Source organism: Lithobates pipiens, unplaced genomic scaffold (genome assembly GCF_037356315.1).
Source record: "Lithobates pipiens isolate NorthernLeopardFrog02 unplaced genomic scaffold, aLitPip1_a1.2 Scaffold_17, whole genome shotgun sequence".
NCBI lineage: Eukaryota > Metazoa > Chordata > Amphibia > Anura > Ranidae > Lithobates > Lithobates pipiens.
Genome location: NW_027507755.1, coordinates 9,510,039 through 9,537,133, shown reverse-complemented (window position 1 = coordinate 9,537,133; position 27,095 = coordinate 9,510,039). Strand labels below are relative to the sequence as shown.

Genomic DNA, 27,095 nt, shown 5'->3' with positions numbered 1-27,095 from the left:
AAATTTCGAAGCGCGACATGTTGGGTATCAATTTACTCGGCGTATCATTATATTTCACAATATAAAAAAAAAAAAATAAATGGGCTAACTTTACTGTTGTCTTATTTTTTTAGTCAAAATGTGTATATTTTCCAAAAAAAAAGGTGTGCTTGTAAGACCGCTGCACAAATATGGTCTGACAGAAAGTATTGCAACAACCATTTTATTCTCTAGGGTGTTAGAATTAAAAAAAAAAAAAAAAAAAAAAATAATGTTTGGGGGTTCTAAGTAATTTTCTAGCAAAAAAAAAATGATTTTAACTTGTAAACAACAAATCTCAGAAAGAGGCTCGGCCCTTAAAGTGGTTGTATGGTCAATTTTTTAACTTTTACCTACAGGAAAGCCTATAATAAGGCTTACCTGTAGGTAAAAAAAAAATCTCCTAAACCTGTACGGTTTAGGAGATATTCCCCTCGGTATGCGCCACTGACTGCAGCGGCGCATGCGCACAAGGGGGTTCTCGCCGTGAAAATCCGGCAGCGCTCGTCCGGCCGGACTGAAATCTCCCGCGCGCATGCGCGGGAGTGACAATATCGCGGCTCCGGCCACTCACAGCGCCGGAGCCGCTATACCCGGAAGAGACGCCGAGGGAGCATGTCAGCTCCCTCGGTGTGGATCGGGCCAGATGTCGGGGCCTCGTTCTAAGGTAAGTATTTCATAATGAGCTAGTATGCGGTGCATACTAGCTCATTATGCCTTTTGCTTTGCAGGTTTAAAAAAAATAAATAATAATTTGCGGGTTTACTACCGCTTTAAGTGGTTAAAGGGCAAGGTGCACGTCTCTAATATTAATGTACTTTTTTTACTTTTAGTTTTATTAAATCGATGAAAATAAACTAACACTTCTAGTTTTGAAAGCATTCCCAATTTACAGCATTTTTCTCCACCCTGCCTAAAACTTTTGCACAGTACATTTGGAAAACATTTCTAAAATTTTAACATTCAAGGCGCAGGACCGCCATTAGGTGATACAAATCTATGGCATTCCTTTTTGAACACGCATGTAAATAATCAACATTTCCAGGAATCACAAAGAAAAAAAAAGAGGATTATGCGTTTATAGTCCAGAAAGCCTGACATTACTAAAATAATAAATAGACATGGACTATGTTTTACTTATAGCGGAGCCCAGGTCAGGATTGAACATGGTGTGGCTGTTGAGTGGAGCTGAAGATTAAAAAGAATATCTACACTTGATAAAAATACAAATAAAAAAAATAAAAAATAAAAAGAAGGAAAAAAGAGAATAATTTATGGAATCGGAGCCCAGATAACACAAAGTGAGAGAACATAGCAAATGTTCTGCTCCAAAAAGAAAAATGAAACGTTGCGGGCATTACAAAATCATATCAAAGAGAGAGAAAGGGTACAAGAAAAGTTTTGCTTGGCATTAAGAAGTTAAAAAAAAAAAAAAAAAAGTTTGTTTTAGAAATTGAACTACTACCTTCATTTTTGGTCCTTCAGAGGGCAACACTGCAGCTATGTTAAAATCAGAAAGACCTCACAATGTACAATGAAGTGAACGTGTCTGGATGAAAATGTGGTAGCTACTGCTTTGTAAAGGATTTTTAAAGGCACAATCTCCAGGACTGTCATATTTATTTTCCATTATTATTTGGGGTGTGCTTGTCTGTCACTTTGCATGAATACATTCCTGACTTATCCCAATACGGAGTTTTATTAAAACAAAAAGCAGCCCTTAGAGCTTAAAGTGGTAAATCCAAAAATAAATTTTTATATATATATATATATATATATATATATATATATATATATATATATATATATATATATATATATATATATATATACATATACATATACACACACACATACATACACACATATTTTTTTTTTCACAAGCTTATTAATCCTTAACTTGTAGTAGCTGCATTCATTTTATTTTTTTTTTATTTATTTATTTTTTTTAGGACACGGAGTCACCCTAAACTCCCGGTCAGAAAATCTGAAGATAAACTTCGTCAGATAAACGATCTGCTGATTTTCTGATCGTTAGTATGCAGTTTTTGACAGTCGATTACGAGTTTTTGGCAGACAAAAACTGGATGTGCAGGCTTCAAAATCTGTATCTGAGGTGACCGCAAAATGTCCGATTTTCTTTTCATTACTACGGTTTTCTGACAGAAAAAAATAAATAAAATTGAAGAGCGAGACAAGGCATACTCAGAAATGAAAGAACACATACAAAACAATCCAACGCATTACGTCATGTCCGACGCTGAATTATGTCATCAGAAAATTTTCTGATGGCGAGTACCCGCTTCACTTTCGATTTGAGACTGGCATCAAATGAAAAAAAAAAAACTGCCGAAAGTTCGTCCAATAATCTGACCGTGTGTACAAGGCTGTAGACCGCAACAATGACCGTCTGGGGAGAGGGTAATATTAATCAGCTCCGGTCCAGGCCAATTCTGAAATTTCTCAAATTTTTATTTTTTTGCTAAAAAAAATACTGAGAACCCCCCAACTATAATAAATGATATATTATATTATATATATATACACATATATATATACACATATATATACACATATACATATATATATATATATATATATATATTTTTTTTTTTTTTTTTTTTTTTTTTAAAGCAGAGGCCCAAGAGAATAAAACATTTTTTTATGTCAAAATATTTCTACAGCAGCTTTTCAAATGCAAATAAGAAAAAAAATAACAAAAATTTACAGTTTAATTTTTCATGCACAAAAAACACTCTATAATACCCAGAGACACCGTTTGGTAAAATCTAAAAGATGATTTTACGCAGAGTAAACAGATACAAAACATGTCACGATTTAAAAGTGCGTACACCCGTGGAATGGCGCAGGAGACGCTTTAAAAGAGGTTGTAAACCTACAAAAAAAAAAAAAAAACATGCAAGACAAAAAGGCATAATGAGCTAGCGTGCATTGCATACTAGCGCATTCTGAAATACTTACCTTAGAACGATGCCCTGCAGTGCCGCCCGCACTCCACTCCCACGGCCAACATCTTTCACCGGAGTTACTTCCGGGTTCGCAAGGCTCCGGCGCTGTGATTGGCCGGAGCCAGGATGACGTAACTCCCACGGTCACGGCACATGTCCTGAAGAAATGGCACTGGTGGCCCGTTTCTTCAGTGCGCATGCGCCGATGACGTCAGCAGCAGCGTATATGGTGAATATCTCCTAAACTGTGGAGGTTCAGAAGATATTTCCAGTACCTACAGGTAAGCCTTAATATAGACTTACCTGTAGGTACAAGTGGTCTAACAGAGTTCACAACCACTTTAACCACTTCTACTACAGGGCACTTTAATACCCCTCCTGCCAGACCAATTTTCAGCTTTCGGTGCTCTCACACTTTGAATGACAAATTACACAGTCATGTAACAGTGTACCCAAATTTATTTTTTGTCCTTTTTTTCCCCACAAATAGAGCTTTCTTTTGGTTGTATTTGATCACCTCTGGGTTTTTAATTTTTTTGCGCTATAAATGAAAAAAGACCGAAAATTTTGAAAAAAAAAAATGCATTTTTCTTTGTTTGTGTGATAAAATTTTGAAAATTATACATTTTTCTTCATAAATTTTGGCCACAATTTATACTGCTACATATCTTTGGTAAAAAATAACCCAAATTAGAGGATATTATTTGGTCTTTGTGAAAGTTAGAGAGTCTACAAGCTGTGGTTCGAATCATACAAAATTGATGCTACTGATGGCCTATCTCATTTCTTGCAACCCAAACAAGCCAGAAAAGTACAAATACCCCCCAAATGACCCCTTTTTGGAAAGTAGACATTCCAAGGTATTTAGTAAGAGGCATAGTGAGGTTTTCGGTGTTGTCATTTTTTCCCCACAATTCTTTGCAAAATTAAGATTTTTTTTTTTTTTTTTTTTTTTCCCCACAAAATTGTCATTGTAATAGATTATTTCTCTCACATGGAATGTGTATACCGCAAATAATTCCCCAAAATACATTCTGCTACTCCTCCCGATACCACATGTGTGGGACTTTTTCACAGCCTGGACACTTAGAGAGGCCCAACATGCAGAGAGCGCCGTCACATGTTCCAGGAGCATAAATTACACATCTAACTTGTTGACTACCTATTACACTTTTGAAGGCCCTGGAGCACCAGGACAATGACATGTGACACTGACGTGGCACCGATGGCAAGATGGCACGTGACACTGATGTGACACTGATGTGACACTGATGACAGATGGCACTAATACATGACACTGATGACAGATGGCACTAATACGTGGCACTGACAGGTGGCACTGGGGACAGGTGGGCATGTGTGTGCGTTTCACTGTGTGTGTGTTCTCACTGACGCTGCAGCTGCAGCACGGAAGCTCTCCCTCCTCCCATGCTGTCTCTGTGTGAGGAGGGGAGCCGGCGATGAGAGATGATCTCATATGTTTACATATGAGATCACCTGTCCCATTGGACAGGCCGATCGAGTGCTAAATGGCCGCTGTGATTGGCCATTTAGCACGATCTGTGATTGGCTGTGTCCCAGGGACACGGCCAACACAGAATTTCTCCAATGCTCGCCCGCGGCGGTGCGCAGAGGGGAAGTAAATAGGCCGTCCAGGGACACCCTCCCGGCAGATAGAGTCCGCTCTGTAGCCGTCTTTGGGCTATAGAGCGGGCGCGAAGTGGTTAAAAGCCTTTAGGCTCAATTCACACTAGTGCGGGCTGTGCGTTCCAGTTGCGGTAATCTCATTCATTCCCGCACACGAATCGCACTGCTCTTGCGAGATGCGCAGGGCTGCCATTCATTCTTAATGGCACCCCCACGCATCCAAGCCCGCAGCGTGGTCGTGGGTATCCAAGGGAAACTCCATGGTCAAAAAGATCATGCGATTCCCCTATGGCCACGTTTTTTAAACAGGTGCATGAACGTTTTTTTTTTTGTACATTTCACACAACAAAGCAGCTCATTCAAATTAATAGGCTGCCATGCCTGAGCAAACACGGAACATACGGCCCCCACTAGTGTGAACCAAGCCTTACAAGTAACTCACTTAGAGTTACACAGAAGGTCTGGTGCTATATCTATTGCTCACGCTCTGACGTTTGCGGTGATACCTCACATGTGTGGTGCAATCGCCATTGACATATGTGTGCGGACCCCATTTGCATGTGAGCATGGGTTAATGGGGAGCACTTTCCATTTTTTTTCTTTTATGATTTATCTTTATTACTTTTTTCTTTTTTAAATTGTCCCTTTAACCACTTCAGCCCCGGAAGGATTTACCCTCTTCCTGACCAGAGCACTTTTTGCGATCTGGCACTGCATTGCTTTAACTGACAATTGCGCGGTCGTGCGATGTTGGACCCGAACAAAAAAGTGACATCCTTTTTTCCCCACAAAATATAGCTTTCTTTTGGTGTTATTTGATCACCTCTGCGGTTTTTATTTTTTGCACTATAAAAACGAAAAAATAACAAACAACAATTTTGAAAAAAAAAAAATGCTAAATTTCTTAACTTTTTGCTATAATAAAGATTATCCAAAAATACATATAAAAAAAAAATGTTCTCTCTCAGTTTAGGCCAATATGTAAAAAATAAAAAAAAAGTAAAAAAAAAAGTAAAAAAAAAAATCGCAATAAGCGTATATTCATTGGTTTGCGCAAAAGTTATGTGTCTACAAAACAGGGGATACATTTATGGCATTTTTATTATTATTATTTTTTTAAATTAGTAATGGTGGCGATCTGCGATTTTTATTGTGACTGCGACATTATGGTGGACACTTGACACCATTTTGGGACCATTGTCATTTATACAGCGATCAGTGCTATAAAAATGCACAGATTACTGTGTAAATGACACTGGCAGGGTAGGGGTTAAACACTAGGGGGCGATCAAGGGGTTAAGTGTGTCCTTGGGAGGTAATCTAACTGTGGGGAGGGGGGGGTGGGCTATCACTGACATAACAGCGATCACTGCTCCCGATCAAAGGGGGCAGTAGATCCTTGTCATGTCACTAGGCAAAACAGGGAAATATCTCCACGTTCTTCCACTCTGACACGATTGCGGGCCCCCCCCCACCAGACATAGAGTCCTCGGGACCCGCGGGCACGGAGTACACACGCCCACAATGCCGCGATTTAAAGGGGACTTACCTGTACGCCCATTAGCCAAGCCGTGCCATTGTGCACTGGTCGGCTAGTGGTTAAACATGGGCCATGACAGCTCCTCTTATGGAGAGATCTGGGGTCTATTAGACCCCATGTCTCTTCTCTGACCTCCAAAGCATCTAATCAAACCAAGATCAGTTTGATCAGATGCCTTCACAAGTCGGTAATGGCTTGTTTACTTGAGAGCCAAAACCGGAAGTGACAAAATCCTTGTCGCTTCTCGTTTCCTATATCAATCACACAGTGGGAGGATCAACATCAGTTACCCTCCCTGCGTCCCAGGAAGCGAATGCCGCTGGTCGCATCCTTACCTGGCTCCCAGATCTGGCAAACCCCCTTCCACCACCTGTAAAAGTAATCCAGCGGCTCTATAGTCACTTAGATCACTTTTACATTGTAGGGAATCATCTGCTAAAAAAATACCGGGATCATGGTTGTAGCCTCAACCATCAGCCTGCGATAACCACTTCAACCTTTTTAAATGGCCCAAGGACAGGAAGTGGTTAAATGGACTACCAGATTTACATTGACTTTTTGAAATGTAGGTCCTGCTAGATCACTATAATGAAAAAAAATCCAGTAATACACTGTCTTACCTTGCTCTGCACATGCTCAATTGCGCTCCATTTTTAGAGACTGCCAAGTTTGTAGAGGTCGATCTGTTGACAACCTTAAAACAGAATTAAACCCTCCTATCCTTTACAGAGAAGCTGCTTCTGTTTGATCTGCAATGGTGCTGCACATGTTATGACGCCAGCCATTTGGACGGTTTGACAGTTTAGTTGGAGACTTCCACTTTATGATTTACTGCTGTTCAGGGGCTCCGGGCTTTAGCAAGAAGAAACAGGAGCAATACGGGGGGCAATCTACAGCATACACACTAATGTTAGTAGCATAATTATTCATGTGGAATGTATGTTCCCTGCTAAAGAACATTATTTTTTATTAAGTTGTTCCAGTTTAACTAGAAAATTTGAACTGAACTGAATGCTCTGCATTTTCTGAATGAATGCAAATCATTCTCTGATTGGATGGGGTGAAGAGACAGGCCAGTAACATCACACCCCACCTCAATCCAACCTTGTCCAATCAGAGAATGCTTTGCATTCATTTAGAAAATCCAAATCAGTCTCTAAAAGATGACTGTGCTCAGTAGTGATGTCTACAATGATTTTCAGCTGCAATAGGAATTAGCCAAGTATAGTGTATACATAGTTATAATGTTCCAAGCTGGATCAATGTGACATATAATTTTTTTTTTTTTTTTTTTTTTTTTTTTTAAACACACATCCAAAAGTATTGGGACACCTGCCTTTACACGCACATGAACTTTAATGACATCCCAGTCTTAGCCTGTAGGGTTCAATATTGAGTTGGCCCACCCTTTGCAACTTTAACAGCTTCAACTCTTCTGGGAAGGATGTTCACAAGGTTTAGGAGGGTGTCTGTGGGAATGGTTGACCATTCTTCCAGAAGAGCATTTGTTGAGGTCAGGCACTGATGATGGCCAAGAAGTTCTGTCTGGTAATCTCTGCTCTAATTCATTCCAAAGGTGTTCTATCGGGTTGAGGTCAGGACTCTGTGCAGGCCAGTAAAGTTCCTCCACCCCAAACCTGCTCATCCATGTCTTTATGGACCTTGCTTTGTGCACTGGTGTGCAGTCATGTTGGAACAGAAAGGGGACATCCCCAAACTGTTCCCACAAAGTTGGGAGTGTGAAATTGTCCAAAATGTCTTGGTATGCTGACGCCTTTAGAATTCTCTTCACTGGAACTAATAGGCTGAGCTCAACCCCTGACAAACAACCCCACACCAACCATAATCCCCCTCTACCAAAGGATTTGGACCAGTGCACAAAGCAAGATCCATTAAGGCATGGATGAGCAAGTTTGGGGTGGAAGAACTTAATTGGCCTGCACATCATCCCAATAGAACACCTTTTGGGTGAATTGGTACGGAGACTGAGTCAGGCCTTCTCATCCAACATCAAACGCCTGACCTCACAAATGCACTTCTGGAAGAATGGTCAAACATTCCCATAGACACACTCCTAAACCTTGTGGACAGCCTACCGAGAAGAGTTGAAGCTGTTATAGCTACAAAGGGCGGACCAACTCAATAATGAACCCTACAGACTAAGACTGGGATGCCATTAAAGTTCATGTGTGTGTAAAGGCAGGCGTCCCAATACTTTTGATAATATAGTGCAGTAATGGTGAACCTTGGCACTCCAGATGTTTTGGAACTACATTTCCTATGATGCTCATGCACTCTGTAGTGTAGGTGAGCATCATGGGAAATGTAGTTCCAAAACATCTGGGGTGCCAAGGTTCATTATCACTGATCTAGTGTATATTCATAGCTGGAATTCATGTTTAATAATAGAGGTGCCGCCTCGTGTGTGAACACATATGCAGATTAAGTAACTTCCATATTGTGGCTTCTGAGTCAGCCACCAATGTGTGGAAAGATCATTCCAATCCTGGGTGGCTGCTTTGTGCTCCGTGGTGTTTACACTACAGAGACTACAACCAGTTCTCACACTCCTTTAGTACAGATACTGCCAATATTCCAGTCACCAGCAATAAAACTCAAGACCTTCTAGCAAATTGGCAAACTTGTGTTTGTGTAGTCGGCACTTAGAAACAATTGTAATTTGTCTATTGTGCAGAAGATTCAAAAACGGCTGCTTTAGTAGAATGCAAATACGATAAATAAAACCGATATTGTCCTTTATGCAGATCAGTGTTAAAGAGGAAGTAAACCCTGATGTGTGTTACTTCCTCTTTGTCTCCCTGCAAAGGTAAAGCATAATGGACTACTATGCATCACATATGAGCCCATTATGTGTTACTTACCTGACACAGGAGCCAGCGAAGTCACCGCTGTCCCCTGTAGTCCGGAGCGTCCATCCTCCATCCATCTTCTTCCGGATATCGCTGCTCCAGCCACTCACAGCGCCGGAGCAGCGATAACATCACTCCCGCGCATGCGCAGGGGAGCCGCCACTAACGGGGATAGTGCGCCTGCATGAGCCGCAGACAGCTGTGACTGTCTTTTAGTAAATATCTCCTAAACCATGTAGGTTTAGGAGATATTTCTTGGACCTACAGGTAAGCCTTAATCTAGGCTTACCTGTAGGTCAAAGTGGTTTGTAAGGGTTTACAACCACTTTAAATGCACAGACATGGGGACCTGCTGGACCCGCTGGATTGCAATGGGGCTGATTTACAAAAACAGGAGTGCAAAATCTGGTGCAGCTCTGCATAGAAACCAATCAGCTTCCAATTCTTTTTTTTGGAAAGCTTAACCTCCCTGGCGGTAATCCCGAGCGCGGCTCGGGGTTAAACGTCAGTACCATTAGCGATAACCTCGAGCAACACTCTGGATTGCATCTCAGGATCCTGGTTCAGGTTACTTACCTTGTCCCCAGGATCCTGAGATGTCCCCCGCTGTGTCTGGGGGCTCTGGCCCCCGCCTGATGCCTCTGTGTTCCAGGCTCCATTCCCTGCGAGCGGCGCAACGCATGAGGGCGGAGCCCGGCGGCAAATTCAAAAAGTACAAAATTCATAACACATACAGTATTACTATATCAAATCATTTCACCTCCCTTTTGTTAGTGCTTTGTCCAGTGCCCTGCATGCACTAATATATATAATATTAATATTTATTAATATTTATATTAGGGCTGCAACTAACAATTATTTTCATAATCGATTAGTTGGCCGATTATTGTTTTGATTAATAACCTTAAAAAAGAGTTAATTTTGCTGTGATTTGCATTTTTACATATTTTTTTGGCCAACTTGTTGTTGGGCAGATTAAAAACAAATTGCCGCAAAAATGCATTATTACATGCTTTTCTGCAGCTTCTCCATTGAAGTATATTGAACCAAAAAAACAAAATAGCACCATTTTGCGTTAAAAAAAAAAGTCCTTGTCTTTTCCAAATACGCAGCAGCTGAAAAAAATCATGGATGTGGAAATAACCAAAAAACACAGAGGTGTGACCCAGGCCTGAGATGTTTAGTAACATAATGGGGTTAAAAAAAAAAAACTAAAATTAGTACAAAAAAGAGCAAATAATCGCTACTGTAAGGGGTTCATTTTTTACTATGGGACAGTGAAAGTAATATTTACAGTAGCGATTTGCTCTTTTTGTACTATAAAGGGCTAATTTTATTTATTTATTTTTTAATCCGATTATGTTAGTGGCCGATTAATCGATTATGAAAATAGTAAATTGATTAATTTCATAATCGATTAGTTGTCGATTAGTTGTTTTGGCCCTAATATATATATATTAGGGGTGCAATGGATCATCACCGATCCCTGATCCGAACGGGTCACCCCGTTCACCCCCTTAGGAAAGGCTGCGGCTTGAGCCTAGTTTCGAAGCGGCGGCCATCTTGGTGCACCCGTCGGCATTTACAATGTGATCGCTCCGTCATGATGACGCCAGTTCCTCTCTCCCCTCTGTGTACAGGTCTGTACAGTGGAGGGGAGAGATCGGAAGGGCAGCATCGCTGTGGGCTGCATCTGTAGTGCCCACAGCGCTGCTCTGTGACAAGTGCAGTCACAGCCATCCATCCATACTCTGCAATACCCTGCCAGTATTCTGCCAATACTCTGCCCTACCCTGCCATACCCAACCAATATTACAGTGGGGGGAGATGTATATTACAGTGGGGACTATATGGTGGTGGAATTTTCACAAGTTTTTGCAAATTAAATTATTTGCCCATCCGAAAAATGATCCGATCCGTGAGTTTTTTGATCCGTTGCACCCCTAATATATATATATATATATATATATATATATATATATATATATATATATATATATATATATATATATATATATACACATATACATATACATATATATATATACACACACACACACACACACACACACACTTACTGTTCTTTCTGCCTGGAAACTTGAAATTGTCCATGACAACCAAAAATGTCTCAAAAGCGGTTAGAAAACAGCGATGATAAATTAGAACACTTGCAGAACTGAGCAATAGTGAATCGTGGGGAAATTCATTTTATTATTACATTATTTTTTAGAATTACTGTATTTATCGGCATATAACACACACTTTTTTTCCCCTGAAAATAGGGAGCAAATCACGGGTGCGTTTTATACGCCGATAGTGAGCCTTAGAGGGGAACGAGCACCGCTGGAATTCACAGAGCCGTCATCTTCTGTTTACTCAGCTCTCACGTCACACACACAGTCCCTCCTCCATCACTGGCATTGGACCAGTGTTCTGTCTATCACAGGAGCTGGTCCAATGACAACGGCGGAGGTGCGACTGCCGACTGAGAGCCAAGTAAACAGGAGATGAAGGTTCTGGGATTTCCTGCACTGCAGATCAGGCTTGCATTGAGGCTGCAGATGGGTACAGATCAGGCTTGCACTGAGGCTGCAGATGGGGGCGCAGATCAGGCTTGCACTGAGGCTGCAGATGGGCGCAGATCAGGCTTGCACTGAGGCTGCAGATGGGGGCGCAGATCAGGCTTGCACTGAGGCTGCAGATGGGGGCGCAGATCAGGCTTGCACTGAGGCTGCAGATGGGGGCGCAGATCAGGCTTGCACTGAGGCTGCAGATGGGGGCGCAGATCAGGCTTGCACTGAGGCTGCAGATGGGGGCGCAGATCAGGCTTGCACTGAGGCTGCAGATGGGGGCGCAGATCAGGCTTGCACTGAGGCTGCAGATGGGGGCGCAGATCAGGCTTGCACTGAGGCTGCAGATGGGGGCGCAGATCAGGCTTGCACTGAGGCTGCAGATGGGGGCGCAGATCAGGCTTGCACTGAGGCTGCAGATGGGGGCGCAGATCAGGCTTGCACTGAGGCTGCAGATGGGCGCAGATCAGGCTTGCACTGAGGCTGCAGATGGGCGCAGATCAGGCTTGCACTGAGGCTGCAGATGGGCGCAGATCAGGCTTGCACTGAGGCTGCAGATGGGCGCAGATCAGGCTTGCACTGAGGCTGCAGATGGGCGCAGATCAGGCTTGCACTGAGGCTGCAGATGGGCGCAGATCAGGCTTGCACTGAGGCTGCAGATGGGCGCAGATCAGGCTTGCACTGAGGCTGCAGATGGGCGCAGATCAGGCTTGCACTGAGGCTGCAGATGGGCGCAGATCAGGCTTGCACTGAGGCTGCAGATGGGCGCAGATCAGGCTTGCACTGAGGCTGCAGATGGGCGCAGATCAGGCTGCACTGAGGCTGCAGATGGGCGCAGATCAGGCTGCACTGAGGCTGCAGATGGGCGCAGATCAGGCTGCACTGAGGCTGCAGATGGGCACTGACCATTATTTTATTAATTTTTTTAAATCACTTTGAAGCAAAAGTTTTTTCCTGAAACTTCCCTCTTAAATTGAAGGTGCATGTTATACGGTGGTTATTTATTATATTATAATTAATGATTTCATGTTTGAAACATTATCATACCCGGGATGTCTACTAGACTCTTTTTTGGACAGATGTAAGTGCGTTATTACTAAGAATTACAGGCCTACAATATAAAAACGCCACATTTCGATGCAAAATAATGTACCACTTTGAGACGCAAAACCAACATAACCAGACATGACCATACCCCCCTTAAGCCACGTACACACGGGCGGACTGTCTGGCCAACTTAGTCCGTCGAAACACATTTCAGCGGACAGTCCGCTCGTGTGTGGGCTTCAGCGGACTTTTTCAGCGTGCAGTCTGGCGGACTAAGTATTTCGGAATTTCCGTAATACTGTCCGTCATACTTTGGCTTCAGCGGACAATCCGCTCGTCAGTAGGCTAGTTCGACGGACTAAGAATGGCGCATGCTCAGAAAGGATTTACACGGCGAAAGGTTGCATTGCTGTGTATTGGACTTCCTATTTCTAGTCCCGTCGTACGTGCTGTACACGTCATCGCGCAAGCTTTCGACGGACTGTTTGTGCATCCGTGTGTGGTCAAGTCCGTTCATTCGAAAGTAGGACGGACTGTCCGTCGGATTGTCTGACGGACTAAGTTGGCCATACAGTAAGCCCGTGTGTACGCGGCTTCAGGCTGGTTAAATGATAAGTTCACCTTTGTAAAATAATATTATTAGCACATCTTTTTTGCAGGTAAAAAAAAAAGAAGTGCAATTATAATTTTTTTACAAGAAGCCTGGAAAGCATTGCAGCCGTGATCAGCAATGGTGGGTGCAATGCAGGACTCCTGTAGACTTGTCAGTTACACAATGACAGGAAGAGACAATATACTACAAGAAGGCTCAACAGTTCCCTGATAGTTCATCAAGAACTACAAGCCGACAGCCATAAAGGTTGTTAGTAGTTGTACTTCTCACATTAACAGACCTCTGTGAACAAATGACGTGTGGTGAAGCCCCAACTAGCCAAATTATTATTTTTTTTAAATAGTGACAGCAAGTGCGAGGAGAAGATCCCTCCACTCGCTGTCCCTAAAGGCAGCAGATCAGGGAGTGGCTACATGTTCCCAAATATGTTCACACTGATGCTACTTTCAAATCGCGCTACTTCACTTGAAGGAGCGCGATTTCAAAGTAGCTAGGTCAGCGCGATTTCAGGTGCTACTTGACAGACATCTCTGTGGCTTTATACACAGTTGTCTATCGAAGTCACACCTGAAATCGGCAAAAGCCGTGCAGGAACTACTTTTGCAAATTGGTGCGGTGCCGCAAAATAGGTGTCACACTGAATAGAGCGGTGCCACTGCCACCAATAGGCTGCGACTTTACATGCGATTTAACCTCTCAACATTTTAACACTGTTGGAGTGATTAACTGCTTGCCACCCGCCAACATATGATGGCTAGGTAGCGTGGCTCTCATTCTGGGCGGGCGTCATATGACGCCCATCCATTTAAACAGGGAATGCGCGCAATCGTGTGCGCGCATCCCTGTACCTTTGGTGGCGGCGTGTCAAGGAGACACCGCTCGCCACCGAGGGGGGTGAACAGCCATTGGGCATGGCTGTTTACCACGTGATCGGCCACAATGAAGTCACGGCTGATCACAGATGGTACTGCCCCACTTTGCACGGCGCTTGCTTGCGATCGTGTGAACACTGCTCGTCACCAACGCTGGTAACCAGCCATTGGCCGTCGGCTGTTTACCAGAGGATTGGCTGTGATCCTTTCACAGCCGATCACTAAAATGTAAATTCAGAGCAGTAACGAGATGTTACCGGGTTCCCCTCCTCACACATCGATCGTGTGTGAGAAGGAGATTGTGGTAACATCTCGTTACCACTGACAGTGTACACCAATCACACCGATTGCCCCCTCAATAAAGGGGGCCTGTCATCAGCCATCAAAGTACCTGTCACAGTTCATCTGAGTACCTGTCACAGTACATATGACTACCCAAATACCAGTCACCAGCCGATCAGAGTACCCGAATACCAGTCAGCAGTAGGGATGGGCTGTCAGTTACGTAACGGGTGACCCCGCCCCACGTCACGAATGTTAATTCTCCATTACGAACATTAATTTACAAGACCGACCGCTTCTGGCTCGTCCTTGCCTCAGATCATGCGTTTTTGTACTTTGGACTTTTGTCCGATGGACTTGTGTACACCCTCTCGGAAAATCCAACAGACATTTGTCCACGGAACCTGCCATCCAACATTTATCCATGAAAAATACAACAATTGTCCAAAAGAGCGTACAAACGGTTGGATTTACCACCAACAGCCTGTCATCACACAATTCCCCTCGCAAAATCCGATCAAGTGTATGAGGCTTTACACTTACCGTATACCCACCTCCCAGATTTTCACTATATAGACTTGCTGATGGGCAGAAAAATGTATGTAAATGCCCACCGCATACCACACACACACACAAAAGTGTGCATGGACTCGGAGTGTGTTGCCAGCGCTGCCTGAGTAAGGCCTGATTCACACTAATGCATTTTAGTGCTTTTTGCATTTTGCAGATTTGCACTACAGTCCATTCACCATGGTTTCCTAAGGAACATGATCTGTAGTGCAAATCTGTGAAATGCAAAAAGCACTAAAAATGCATAGGTGTGAATCAGGCCTAAAAGCATGCCAGACAGTACAGAAAGAGACATATTGACCAACCATTTGCACATTACAATTATTAAACTGGAAACCCCTAGGCACTGACTGTACGCAAATACAAGGCTTCTCCGCGACCAGGTCTTAGCACCAAGGGGCCACATATTTGCACAAATTATTGTCAATAGAGCTTTGCCCTGCATGCTCCTGGCACAGTGGCTGGCGGCTCAAGAAAAGCTCCCGATTGCTTCTTACGATCAGCAGTTTCCTAATCACGTGATCGCCAATCATGACAGTCACATGGTCAAGCCCCGCCCTGCCGCCTGAATGCCAAACCCCTTAAAAGGCTGGGGGAGGAGCTGGTGTCAAGAGGCGAAAATGACACCCCAATTTATTGCATTTTTGAGGTTCACCCATGCTGTGTTCTGTTATACTGGGTGAATGAACAAACAATAACTGACAAGTTTGCTATCCCTTCCCTACCCTAATCTAACCCTGTAACTATATCTTAGGCTACTTTCACACTGAGGCTCTTTACAGGCGCTACAGCGCTAAAAATAACGCCTGTATAGCACCTGTAACAAGCCTCTCCTGTGTCTCCAGTGTGAAAGCCAGAGGGCTTTCACACTGGAGCAGTGCGCTTGCAAGACGGGAAAAACAGTTCTGCTAGCCGCATCTTTGCAGCGCTATAGGAGCGGTGTATTACCTCTCATATAACGCCCCTTCCCATTGAAAACAATTGGGCAGCGGCGCTTTTAAACCATTTTTCGGCCACTAGCGAGGGTTAAGACCGCCCCGCTATGGGCCAAACAGCGCCGCTAAAATGACGGTAATGCGGCGCTAAATATAGTGCCGCTTTACTGCCGACACCCACAATGACCCAATCTGAAAGTAGCTTTACCCTACCGGAAGGGACACCCGGCTCTACCAGTAAGGCCCCTTTCACACTGAGGTGCTTTGCAGGAGCTAAAAATAGCGCCTGCAAAGCACCCTGAAAGAGCCGCTCAGAGCACTCCAATGTGAAAGCCCTGAGGGCTTTCACACTGGACGGGGTGGGCTTGCAGGACGGTCAAAAAAGTCCTGCAAGCCACATCTTTGGAGCGGTGTATTTACCTAAAACCTAAAGTGCCCCTTCCTATTGAATACAATGGGGCAGCGCTCCAAACCCGCCTGCAAAGTACAGCTGCAGCGGCGCTTTACGGGCGGTTTTAACCCTTTTTCGACCACTATCGGGGGTTAAAACTGCCCTGCTAGCGGCCGATCAGCGGCGCTAAAACAACGGTAAAGCGCTGCTAAATATAGCGGCGCTTTACCGCCAGAGCGCTGAGCGCCCCAGTATGGAAGGGGCCTAAGGGAACTGAAGCCATCATAGCGGTCCCCAAGGCAGTGGGACCAATAGAGCATTCTGGATTTTGATGACTTCTTAGCCAAAACGCATCAACGTAGCCGGCACTCGTGTACCCATGTAATCAAATAAAGGACTTTTATTCAAGAGCATCCGAGTCGCCAGCCCTTTTCTGATTCAAGAGCATTCTGGATTCCCATTGATGGTGGAATCAAGGAGGAGAACCTGAACCTGACGAAGCTGGATGGGAGCTTGAAACAAGTTGACCCACATGAAGATGCACGTCGCCTATCCTCCCTTCCAGCACAGGGAGTTCTTCAAGGTGAAGTTCCACCCAATAGGGGAAGCTTCAATTGTTCGCACCCCCCCCCACTTCAAAATTTGGCACTTTGGGGGGGAGGGGGGTACCTATTTTTGACAGATACCCACTCCCGCTTCTGGGCAAGTCCTCCATGGTGATCTATGAGCATGTCCAGTCCCTTCTACTTCCTGAGCAAAAGGGGGGGGTCTACTTCTGGGACACACACAGGTCTGAAAAAGACAGCGGGACCATTCACAAAGTACAGCATGACTTGGGCATGCGCAGTAGGAAACCGAATGTGAACCCTTAAGGCTTCACTGCTAGTTTTCCTTAGTGAAAGAGAGGTAAGTGTCCTTATATTAAAAGGTCAGCAGCTAGTGGAGGGGAGACTGGAGCTCCTCTTTAAAGTCACATTTCCCCCTGGTGAGGGAAACAAATACTGACGGACTAGGCTGAGGGACCACATTTTGAAGTCTTTCTTCTTGAGTTGCCAACCTCTGAGGGTGGGGACAGGCTGTCTCCTTTGCTGTCCTGGATGGACGAAGCTCACAGTGTGCAGGAGAGGAGCCGGCGCAGTACAACACAACTATGGAAGACTGAGGGGAAGGGCGGAGAATTAAGGTTTTGTACATCTTTTCATGTGGAGGTTGAGGTCACTGCATTAGACATTACGAAGAAACCCAACAAGGGTGATTTCCACAGACATGTTGTCTATCAATATAAGGACCCCGAATCTCCACAGATCACATATAACCTGCATTTATTGAAAATAACTATTTATAAAAAAAATGTTTTTAAAAAGTGTCGAAGGGAAGATATAGAAATATTAGAAAGGTGGTGTTAGTTGTGTTCCATGCAATACAACCGAGGCATAAACAAGAAGAACCCACACGTGACACTAAAACCATTTATTACTGGACCGGGAGGAGAGCGAGAGGTTACCAGGAGAGGGCGGAGGGACCGGCAGGGCACAGAGAGGAATCAGCGGGAAGGAGACAGAGGTGGAGAATAATAATATATAAATACACACACATATATTTCTGGGGTGGCTGGAGCAAGACTGAACAGGAACAGCAGAAGCAAGCAATAAGTGATAACAGTGAGAATAGAGGATGACAGAACAGAGATGACAGAGGATGATAGCTGACAGAAGATGAAGTGATGTGAGCAGTGACAGCTGACAGGGATGGTAGATAAAGTGACGGGAGCAATGACAGCTGACATGGATGGTGGATGAAGTGATGGGAGCAGTGAGCAATGACAGCTAACAGGGATGGTGGATGAAGTGATGGGAGAAATTACAGCTGACAGGGATGGTGGATGAAGTGATGGGAGCAATGACAGCTGACAGGGATGGTGGATGAAGTGACAGGAGAAATTACAGCTGACAGGGATGGTGGATGAAGTGACGGGAGAAATTATAGCTGACAGGGATGGTGGATGAAGTGATGGGAGCAATGACAGCTGACAGGGATGGTGGATGAAGTGATGGGAGCAATGACAGCTGACAGGGATGGTGGATGAAGTGATGGGAGCAATGACAGCTGACAGGGATGGTGGATGAAGTGATGGGAGCAATGACAGCTGACAGGGATGGTGGATGAAGTGATGGGAGCAATGACAGCTGACAGGGATGGTGGATGAAGTGATGGGAGCAATGACAGCTGACAGGGATGGTGGATGAAGTGATGGGAGCAGTGAGCAATGACAGCTGACAGGGATGGTGGATGAAGTGATGGGAGCAATGACAGCTGGCAGAGACAGAAGATGAAGTGATGGGAACAGTGAGCAATGACAGCTGACAGGGGCAATAGATGGAAGTGATGAGAGCAGTGCGCAATGACAGCTGACAGGGATGGTAGATGAAGTGATGGGAGCAATGACAGCTGACAGGGATGGTGGATGAAGTGATGGGAGCAATGACAGCTGACAGGGATGGTAGATGAAGTGATGGGAGCAATGACAGCTGACAGGGATGGTAGATGAAGTGATGGGAGCAATGACAGCTGACAGGGATGGTAGATGAAGTGATGGGAGCAATGACAACTGACAGGGATGCAAGATGAAGCGATGGGAACAGTGACCAATGACAGCTGACAGGGTCAATAGATGGGAGTGATGTTAGCAGTGCCCAATGACAGCTGACAGGGATGGTAGCAATAACAGCCGACAGGGATGGTAGATGAAGTGATGGGAGCAGTGAGCAACGACAGCTGACAGGGGCAATAGATAGGATTGATGGGAGAAGTGCGCAATGACAGCTGACAAAGATGGTAGATGAAGTGATGGGAGCAGTGACAAATGACAGCTGACAGGGATGGTGGATGAAGTTTTGGGAGCAGTGAGCAATGACAGCTGACAGGGGCAATAGATGGGAGTGATGAGAGCAATGATAGCTGAACAGGGATGGTAGATGAAGTGATGGGAGCAATGACAGCTGACAGGGAAGGTAGATGAAGTGATGGGAGCAATGACAGCTGACAAGGATGCTAGATGAAGTGATGGGAGCAATGACAGCTGACAAGGATGCTAGATGAAGTGATGAGAGCAATGACAGCTGACAGGGATGCTAGATAAAGTGATGAGAGCAATGACAGCTGACAGGGATGGTGGATGAAGTGATTGGAGCAGTGACCAATGACAGCTGACAGACGGTGGATGAAGTGATGGGAGCAATGACAGCTGACACGGATGGTGGATGAAGTGACGGGAGCAGTGACAGCTGACAGAGACAGAATATGAAGTGATAGGAGCAGTGAGCAATGACAGCTGACAGGGATGCGAGATGAAGTGATGGGAGCAGTGACCAATGACAGCTGACAGGGATGCTAGATGAAGTGATGGGAGCAATGACAGCTGACAGGGATGGTGGATGAAGTGATGGGACCAATGACAGCTGACAGGGATGGTGGATGAAGTGATGGGAGCAATGACAGCTGACAGGGATGGTAGATGAAGTGATGGGAGCAATGACAGCTGACAGGGATGGTAGATTAAGTGATGGGAGCAATGACAGCTGACAGGGATGGTAGATGAAGTGATGGGAGCAATGACAGCTGACAGGGATGCTAGATGAAGTGACAGGAGCAATGACAGCTGACAGGGAAGGTGGGTGAAGTGACGGGAGAAATGACAGCTGACAGGGATGGTGGATGAAGTGATGGGAGCAGTGAGCAATGACAGCTGACAGGGGTGGTGAATGAAGTGACGGGAGCAGTGACAGCTGGCAGAGACAGAAGATGAAGTGATGGGAGCAGTGAGCAATGACAGCTGAAAGGGGCAATAGATGGAAGTGATGGGAGCAGTGACCAATGACAGACTGACAGGGATGCTAGATGAAGTGATGGGAGCAGTGAGCAATGACAGTTGACAGGGATGCTAGATGAAGTGATGGGAGCAATGAAAGCTGACAGGGATGGTGGATGAAGTGACGGGAGCAGTGACAGCTGGCAGAGACAGAATATGAAGTGATGGGAGCAGTGACCAATGACAGCGGACAGGGATGCGAGATGAAGCGATGGGAACAGTGACCAATGACAGCTGACAGGGTCAATAGATGGGAGTGATGTTAGCAGTGCCCAATGACAGCTGACAGGGATGGTAGATGAAGTGATGGGAGCAGTGAGCAACGACAGCTGACAGGGGCAATAGATAGGATTGATGGGAGAAGTGCGCAATGACAGCTGACAAAGATGGTAGATGAAGTGATGGGGGCAGTGACAAATGACAGCTGACAGGGATGGTGGATGAAGTTTTGGGAGCAGTGAGCAATGACAGCTGACAGGGGCAATAGATGGGAGTGATGAGAGCAATGAGAGCTGACAGGGATGGTAGATGAAGTGATGGGAGCAATGACAGCTGACAAGGATGCTAGATGAAGTGATGGGAGCAATGACAGCTGACAGGGATGCTGGATGAAGTGATGAGAGCAATGACAGCTGACAGGGATGCTAGATGAAGTGATGAGAGCAATGACAGCTGACAGGGATGGTGGATGAAGTGATTGGAGCAGTGACCAATGACAGCTGACAGAGACGGTGGATGAAGTGATGGGAGCAATGACAGCTGACAGGGATGGTGGATGAAGTGATGGGAGCAATGACAGCTGACAGGGATGCTATATGAAGTGATGGGAGCAGTGAGCAATGACAGCTGACAGGGGCAATAGATAGGATTGATGGGAGACGTGCGCAATGACAGCTGACAAAGATGGTAGATGAAGTGATGGGGGCAGTGACCATTGACAGCTGACAGGGATGGTGGATGAAGTGATGGGAGCAGTGAGCAATGACAGCTGACAGGAGAGAAGATGAAGTGATAGAGTGAATGACAGGTGACAGTAGATGGAAGTGAAGAGTACCAGGGACAGATATCACAGATCATACTCTGGACTGACACATAAAACTCACAATAGTGAGGAGCGACTGATGACAGTAAAATTATAGAAACCACAGCAATCAGGGACAGGCAGAGAGGTGAACTTGGGTGTAACGACAGATGACATAAATAATAGCTAGCAGTGAGAGATGACAGTCGCAGTAACCAGCTGTAATCAATGGGAGAGATCTGTGGACTACAGAGCAGTAAAGTTACAGATGACAGACCCTGCTATACGGGGGGCGGGGCGGCCGCTGTGTATACTGAGGACAGTAATAAATGAGAATGTAGTGACAAATGACAGATAGCCGGGAACCTACTGTACAATGACAGGTGAGACAGATGATAGCGAGCAGTGACAGATGACAGACAGAGAGATAAATGACAGGGAATGGAGGAGTCTGGGTTGCAAATGGGAAATGACAAATGACAGCAAATGCAAGTGTGATGTGACAATGATAGATGACAGCGGGGATCACAGAGGAAAGACGGGTGAGAAATGACAACATGAAGCTGAGACAGGGAAAGGAAGGGAGATGAGAGCTGAGAGGGAAGACAAGGACAGGGGGGATGGGATAGATAACTGCAGGAAGAAGAGAGAAGTGGGCTGTAAGTAATGACAGTTGTCAGCAGAGAGAGGTGTAGTGTGGAGATGACAGATGACAGGGGGAGGGGTAAATGAATGTCCTATGAAGCACACATTGACAACTGACAGGGATCACACATAAGTCATATGACGAGGAGCCAGGAGGGGGCGCTGTCACGCCGGGCCTGTTTCGTCTCAGTGGCGGGGAATGATGACATAAGCGCGGTGACAGCGAACAGTACACGGGGCGGCCCCGGGTGTCTCCTTACCTCTGTCCTCTCCTCTATGTGAGTCCCCGCTGTGCGACCTCATCACTCCTCCGCCGGAAACACCGCCACATTCTCCGCTTACCACTCTACATACACCGGGTCCCCTCCGCGCCTGCGCACATTCACCGCCACACCCACCTCCACGTGTAACCCCAAAACAACCCCGCCCACACTTTTCTTTTACCCAACCAGACAGACCGCTGGGATTGTGAACCCGCCCTTCAATCTGTGTAATTCACCGATTTGTCCGCCCATCCGCTTTCCCCGCCTACAAATCCTGGCTGTCTGAGAGGCTTCTGCTTGCACCTACCTCCCCCCCATCCATCTACCTGTATAAGAAGGTTCACCTACCTCCCTCATCCACCAACCTGTATAACAAGGATCACCTACCTCCCAATCCACCTACCTGTATAACAAGGATCAACTACGCTCCCATCCCCCTACCTATATAACAAGGATCACCTACCTCCCAATACACCTACCTGTATAACAAGGATCACTCACCTCCCAATACACCTACCTGTATAACAAGGATCACCTACCTCCCAATACACCTACCTGTATAACAAGGATCAGCTACGCTCCCATCCCCCTACCTGTATAACAAGGATCACCTACCTCCCTCATCCACCTACCTGTATAACAAGGATCACCTACCACCCTCATCCACCTACCTGTATAACAAGGATCACCCACCTCCCAATACACCTACCTGTATAACAAGGATCACCTACCTCCCAATCCACCTACCTGTATAACAAGGATCAGCTACGCTCCCATCCCCCTACCTGTATAACAAGGATCACCTACCACCCTCATCCACCTACCTGTATAACAAGGATCACCTACCTTCCCATCCACCTACCTGTATAACAAGGATCACCTACTTCCCTCATCCACCTACCTGTATAACAAGGATCACCTATATCCCCATCCACCTACCTGTATAACAAGGATCACCTACCTCCCCATCCACCTACCTGTATAACAAGGATCAGCTACGCTCCCATCCCCCTACCTGTATAACAAGGATCACCTACCTCCCTCATACACCTACCTGTACAACAAGGATCAACTACCCCCCCCCCATCCACCTACCTGTATAACAAGGATTACCTACCTCCCCATCCACCTACCTGTATAACAAGGAGCACCTACCTGTATAACAATGATCACCTACCTCCCTCATACACCTACCTGTACAACAAGGATCAACTACCCCCCATTCACCTACCTGTATAACAAGGATCACCTACCTCCCTCATCCATCTACCTGTATAACAAGGATCACCTACCTCCCCATCCACCTATCTGTATAACAAGGATCACCTACCTCCCTCATCCACCTACCTGTATAACAAGGATCACCTACCTTCCTCATCCACCTACCTGTATAACAAGGATCACCTACCTTCCCATCCACCTACCTGTATAACAAGGATCACCTACCCTCCCATCCGCCTACCTGTATAACAAGGAAAACCTACATTCCTCATCCACCTACCTCCCCCATCCACCTACCTGTATAACAAGGATCCCCTACCTCCCACACCCACCTACCTGTATATCAAGGATCACCTACCTCCCCATCCACCTACCTGTATAACAAGGATCACCTACCTCCCCATCCACCTTCCTGTATAACAAGGATCAACTACCCTCCCATCCACCTACCTGTATAACAAGGATCACCTACCTCCCTCATACACCTACCTGCACAACAAGGATCACCTACCTCCCCATCCACCTTCCTGTATAACAAGGATCACCTACCCTCACATCCACCTACCTCTATAACAACGATCACCTACCTCCCCATCCACCTACCCGTATAACAAGGATAACCTACCTCCCCCTCCACCTACCTGTATAACAAGGATCACCTACCCCCCCATCCACCTACCTGTATAACAAGGATCACCTACCTCCCCCATCAACCTACCTATATAACTAGCAGGGTTGGTGCAAGGATTTTGACACCCTAGGCGAAAACTAATTTTTACACCCAACCCCCCAACCCCCACTTGGCTTCAATCCCGACTCCACCCCTTTCCCCTGCCCATATATACCCCACCTTTTTAATGAATTGCCCATCAAATGCAGCCTACCAGCGCCCATCAATAAATATTTGCTTGCTTCAGTTCTTCGGGAGTCAGACACAGTCCTACGCCTCTGACACTATGTGCAAATGGAGCCACGGCTGCCTGCTGATGCTGAGAATTAATTGCTTGCTGCAGATAGACTAGAGCAGGAACACCAGTGGCCGTGCGCCCTAGGCAGCAGTGCACCCTAGGCAGCTGCCTAGTGGTAGCACCGGCCCTGATAACAAGGATCACCTACCTGTATAACAGGAATCACCTACCTCCCCTATCCACCTACCTGTATTGCAAGGATCACCTACCTCTCCCATCCATCTACCTGTATAGCAAGGATCATCTACCTCCCCCATCCATCTACCTATATAGCAAGGATCACCTACCTCCCCCATCCACCTACCTGTATAGCAAGGATCACCTACCTCCCCCATCCACCTACCCGTATATCAAGGATCACCTACCTCCCCCATCCACCTACCTGTATAGCAAGGATCACCTACCTCCCCCCATCCATCTACCTGTATAACAAAGATCACCTACCTCCCCCATCCACCTACCTGTATAGCAAAGATCCCCCATCTCTCCCATCCATCTACCTGTATAACAAGAACCACCTACCTCCCCAATCTAGAGGAAGGGCAGAGTACAGGGTACAGTAATACAGTGCCTTAAAAAGTATTCATACCCCTTGAACTTTTCCACATTTTGTCATGTTACAACCAAAAACAAAAATGTATTTTATTGGGATTTTATGTGATAGACCAACACAAAGTGACACATAATTGTGAAGTGGAAGGAAAATGATAAATGGTTTTCAACATTTTATTGGTTGGTCTATCACATAAACAGGGCCGGATTAACATAGGGGCTATTGGAGCTGCAGCTCCAGGCCCCTTTCTCAAGATAGGCCCATTTGCCCAAAAAAAAAAAAAAAATCGACTTAGAGGATTGTAGCTCAGCAATCAGGAGTCACAGAGACCCCACATTTGGGGGGTAGGTAGCTAAAGACCAACTCCAGCACTGGTTTAAATATGGGGCTATCATCTATGGTTCCGGAGATATAGGGCTCCAGAGCGGCCAGTTTAAATACAAGCTGGAAGACTCTGCAGCAGACTGAGAGGATGAACTCTCAGAGCTTATAATAATTATTTGTATATTACTTGATAATTAACCCCTTGCCACCCAGGCCCATTCTGAGACTTCTCTCCTACATTTAAAAATCATCATTTTTTTTTATGCTAGAAAATTACTCAGAATCCTCAAGCATTATATATTGTTTTAGCAGACACCCTATGGAATAAAATTGTGGTATTTGCAACTTTTTATGTTACACGATATTAACCAGTGCCTACCCAGGGACTGACTAGTATCTCTCCCCAGCCTGTCCCCACACACCCTCTCACCTGCTGACTTGTGAATGGGGCAATCACTCCCGCAGTGTTATTGTGTTCTGCCAGTGAATACAATGATTAGTGTTGCTAACTATAGCTGGCAGCACTGATTGTTTTGGGAAAAACCTGACAGGCTGGTTGTACTCAAGTCGGTTAATAGGTTGACTTTGTAAAAACCAGCTAGCCCATACATAGATCGACTATGGCTGGTCTCTGCTTAATTGGTATAATTTCAATCCATGTCTGGCCCGCTTAACCACTACGCAGTCCCTAAACATCCTTCCACAAACCTTTACATTTTTCCTTCCCAGATTACTTCATCCTCCTCTCCTATACATAGTGCCCACTGTCATACTCTCCACACTTCTCTCCTATACATAGTGCCCACAGTCATACCCTCCACACTCCTCTCCTGTACATACTACTCACTATCATACCGTCCATACTCCTCTCCTATACATAGTGCCCACCATCATACCCTCCCTCCACACTCCTCTCCTGTAATTACTGCTTACTGTCCTACTCTCCACACTTCTCTCCTGTACATAGTGCCCACTGTCATACCCTCCACACTGCTGTACATATTGCTCACTGTCATACCCTCCACACTCTTCTCTTATACATAGTGCCCAATGTCATACCCTCTACACTCCTCTGCTGTGCATACTGCCCACTGTCATACCCTTCACTCTCCTCTCCTGTACATAGTGCTTTCTGCCATACCCTCTGCACTCCTCTCGTGTACATAGTGCCCACTGTTAGACCCTCCACATTCCTCTCCCTCACCTGCACATGCTTCCCACTTTTATACCATCCATACTCCTCCCCTATGCCTCTTAACCCACAAAAACTGTTCTTTAAAATTATACTGAATATCCTCAATGTTACCAGCTCTAGAATGGGCACACATTTGTTAGTTCAACTAAAGGAAATCTCACAGTTCTCATATTTGTTCTGCCCCATTATTAGTAATTTAATTTTGTAATGACTATTGTGATGTATAGAGGAACATAGGGGATGTTAGCTATTCTAAATATAGCACTTGTAAAAAAAATATTTTTGAAATGTTGACTATGCACTAGGCACTGCCCAAGGGCCACAGGGTCAGTAGGGGGCCCCATGAGAGGCTCCTGTGATATTAAAGTGGTAGTAAACTTTTCTAACATTACTACTTTTTAGAGGCCCTGGGGTAGGTTATGCCATAATGTACAAGTATGCACAGCATATTAGCACATTAGGGTACACTTAAATTGTCAGACTGAGCCCTCCAGTACTGTGCTGTGATCAATCCGGCGAGGCCCGGGCACTTCCATATTCACCCGTTCTTCCTTCTGGGTTCTGTGCCTTCGGTCACTTGTCTTGGCCAGGCTGCGTTGATGTCATTCCCACACATCCTCATGTGCATCTTCTTTCTCTCATCCCCCCTTTCTATCTCATCCTCCCTCCCTTACCCCTCACATCTCTTTCATCCCATTTCTCTCTCTCTCTCA

The 27,095-nt window shown here is 45.5% G+C and overlaps 1 protein-coding gene across 1 annotated transcript in view; it reads right to left on the bottom strand.

The window, feature by feature from the left end:
• Positions 1 to 22,251, bottom strand: part of SLC36A4 (solute carrier family 36 member 4) — a 389,091-nt gene extending 366,840 nt beyond the window's left edge. Inside the window, exon 1 of the mRNA XM_077484990.1 lies at positions 22,119 to 22,251. Coding sequence (XP_077341116.1) covers positions 22,119 to 22,161 — 43 coding nt within the window. The 5' untranslated portion in view covers positions 22,162 to 22,251. The remainder of the gene's footprint in view (positions 1 to 22,118) is intronic.
• Between the last annotated feature and the right edge of the window lie 4,844 nt (positions 22,252 to 27,095).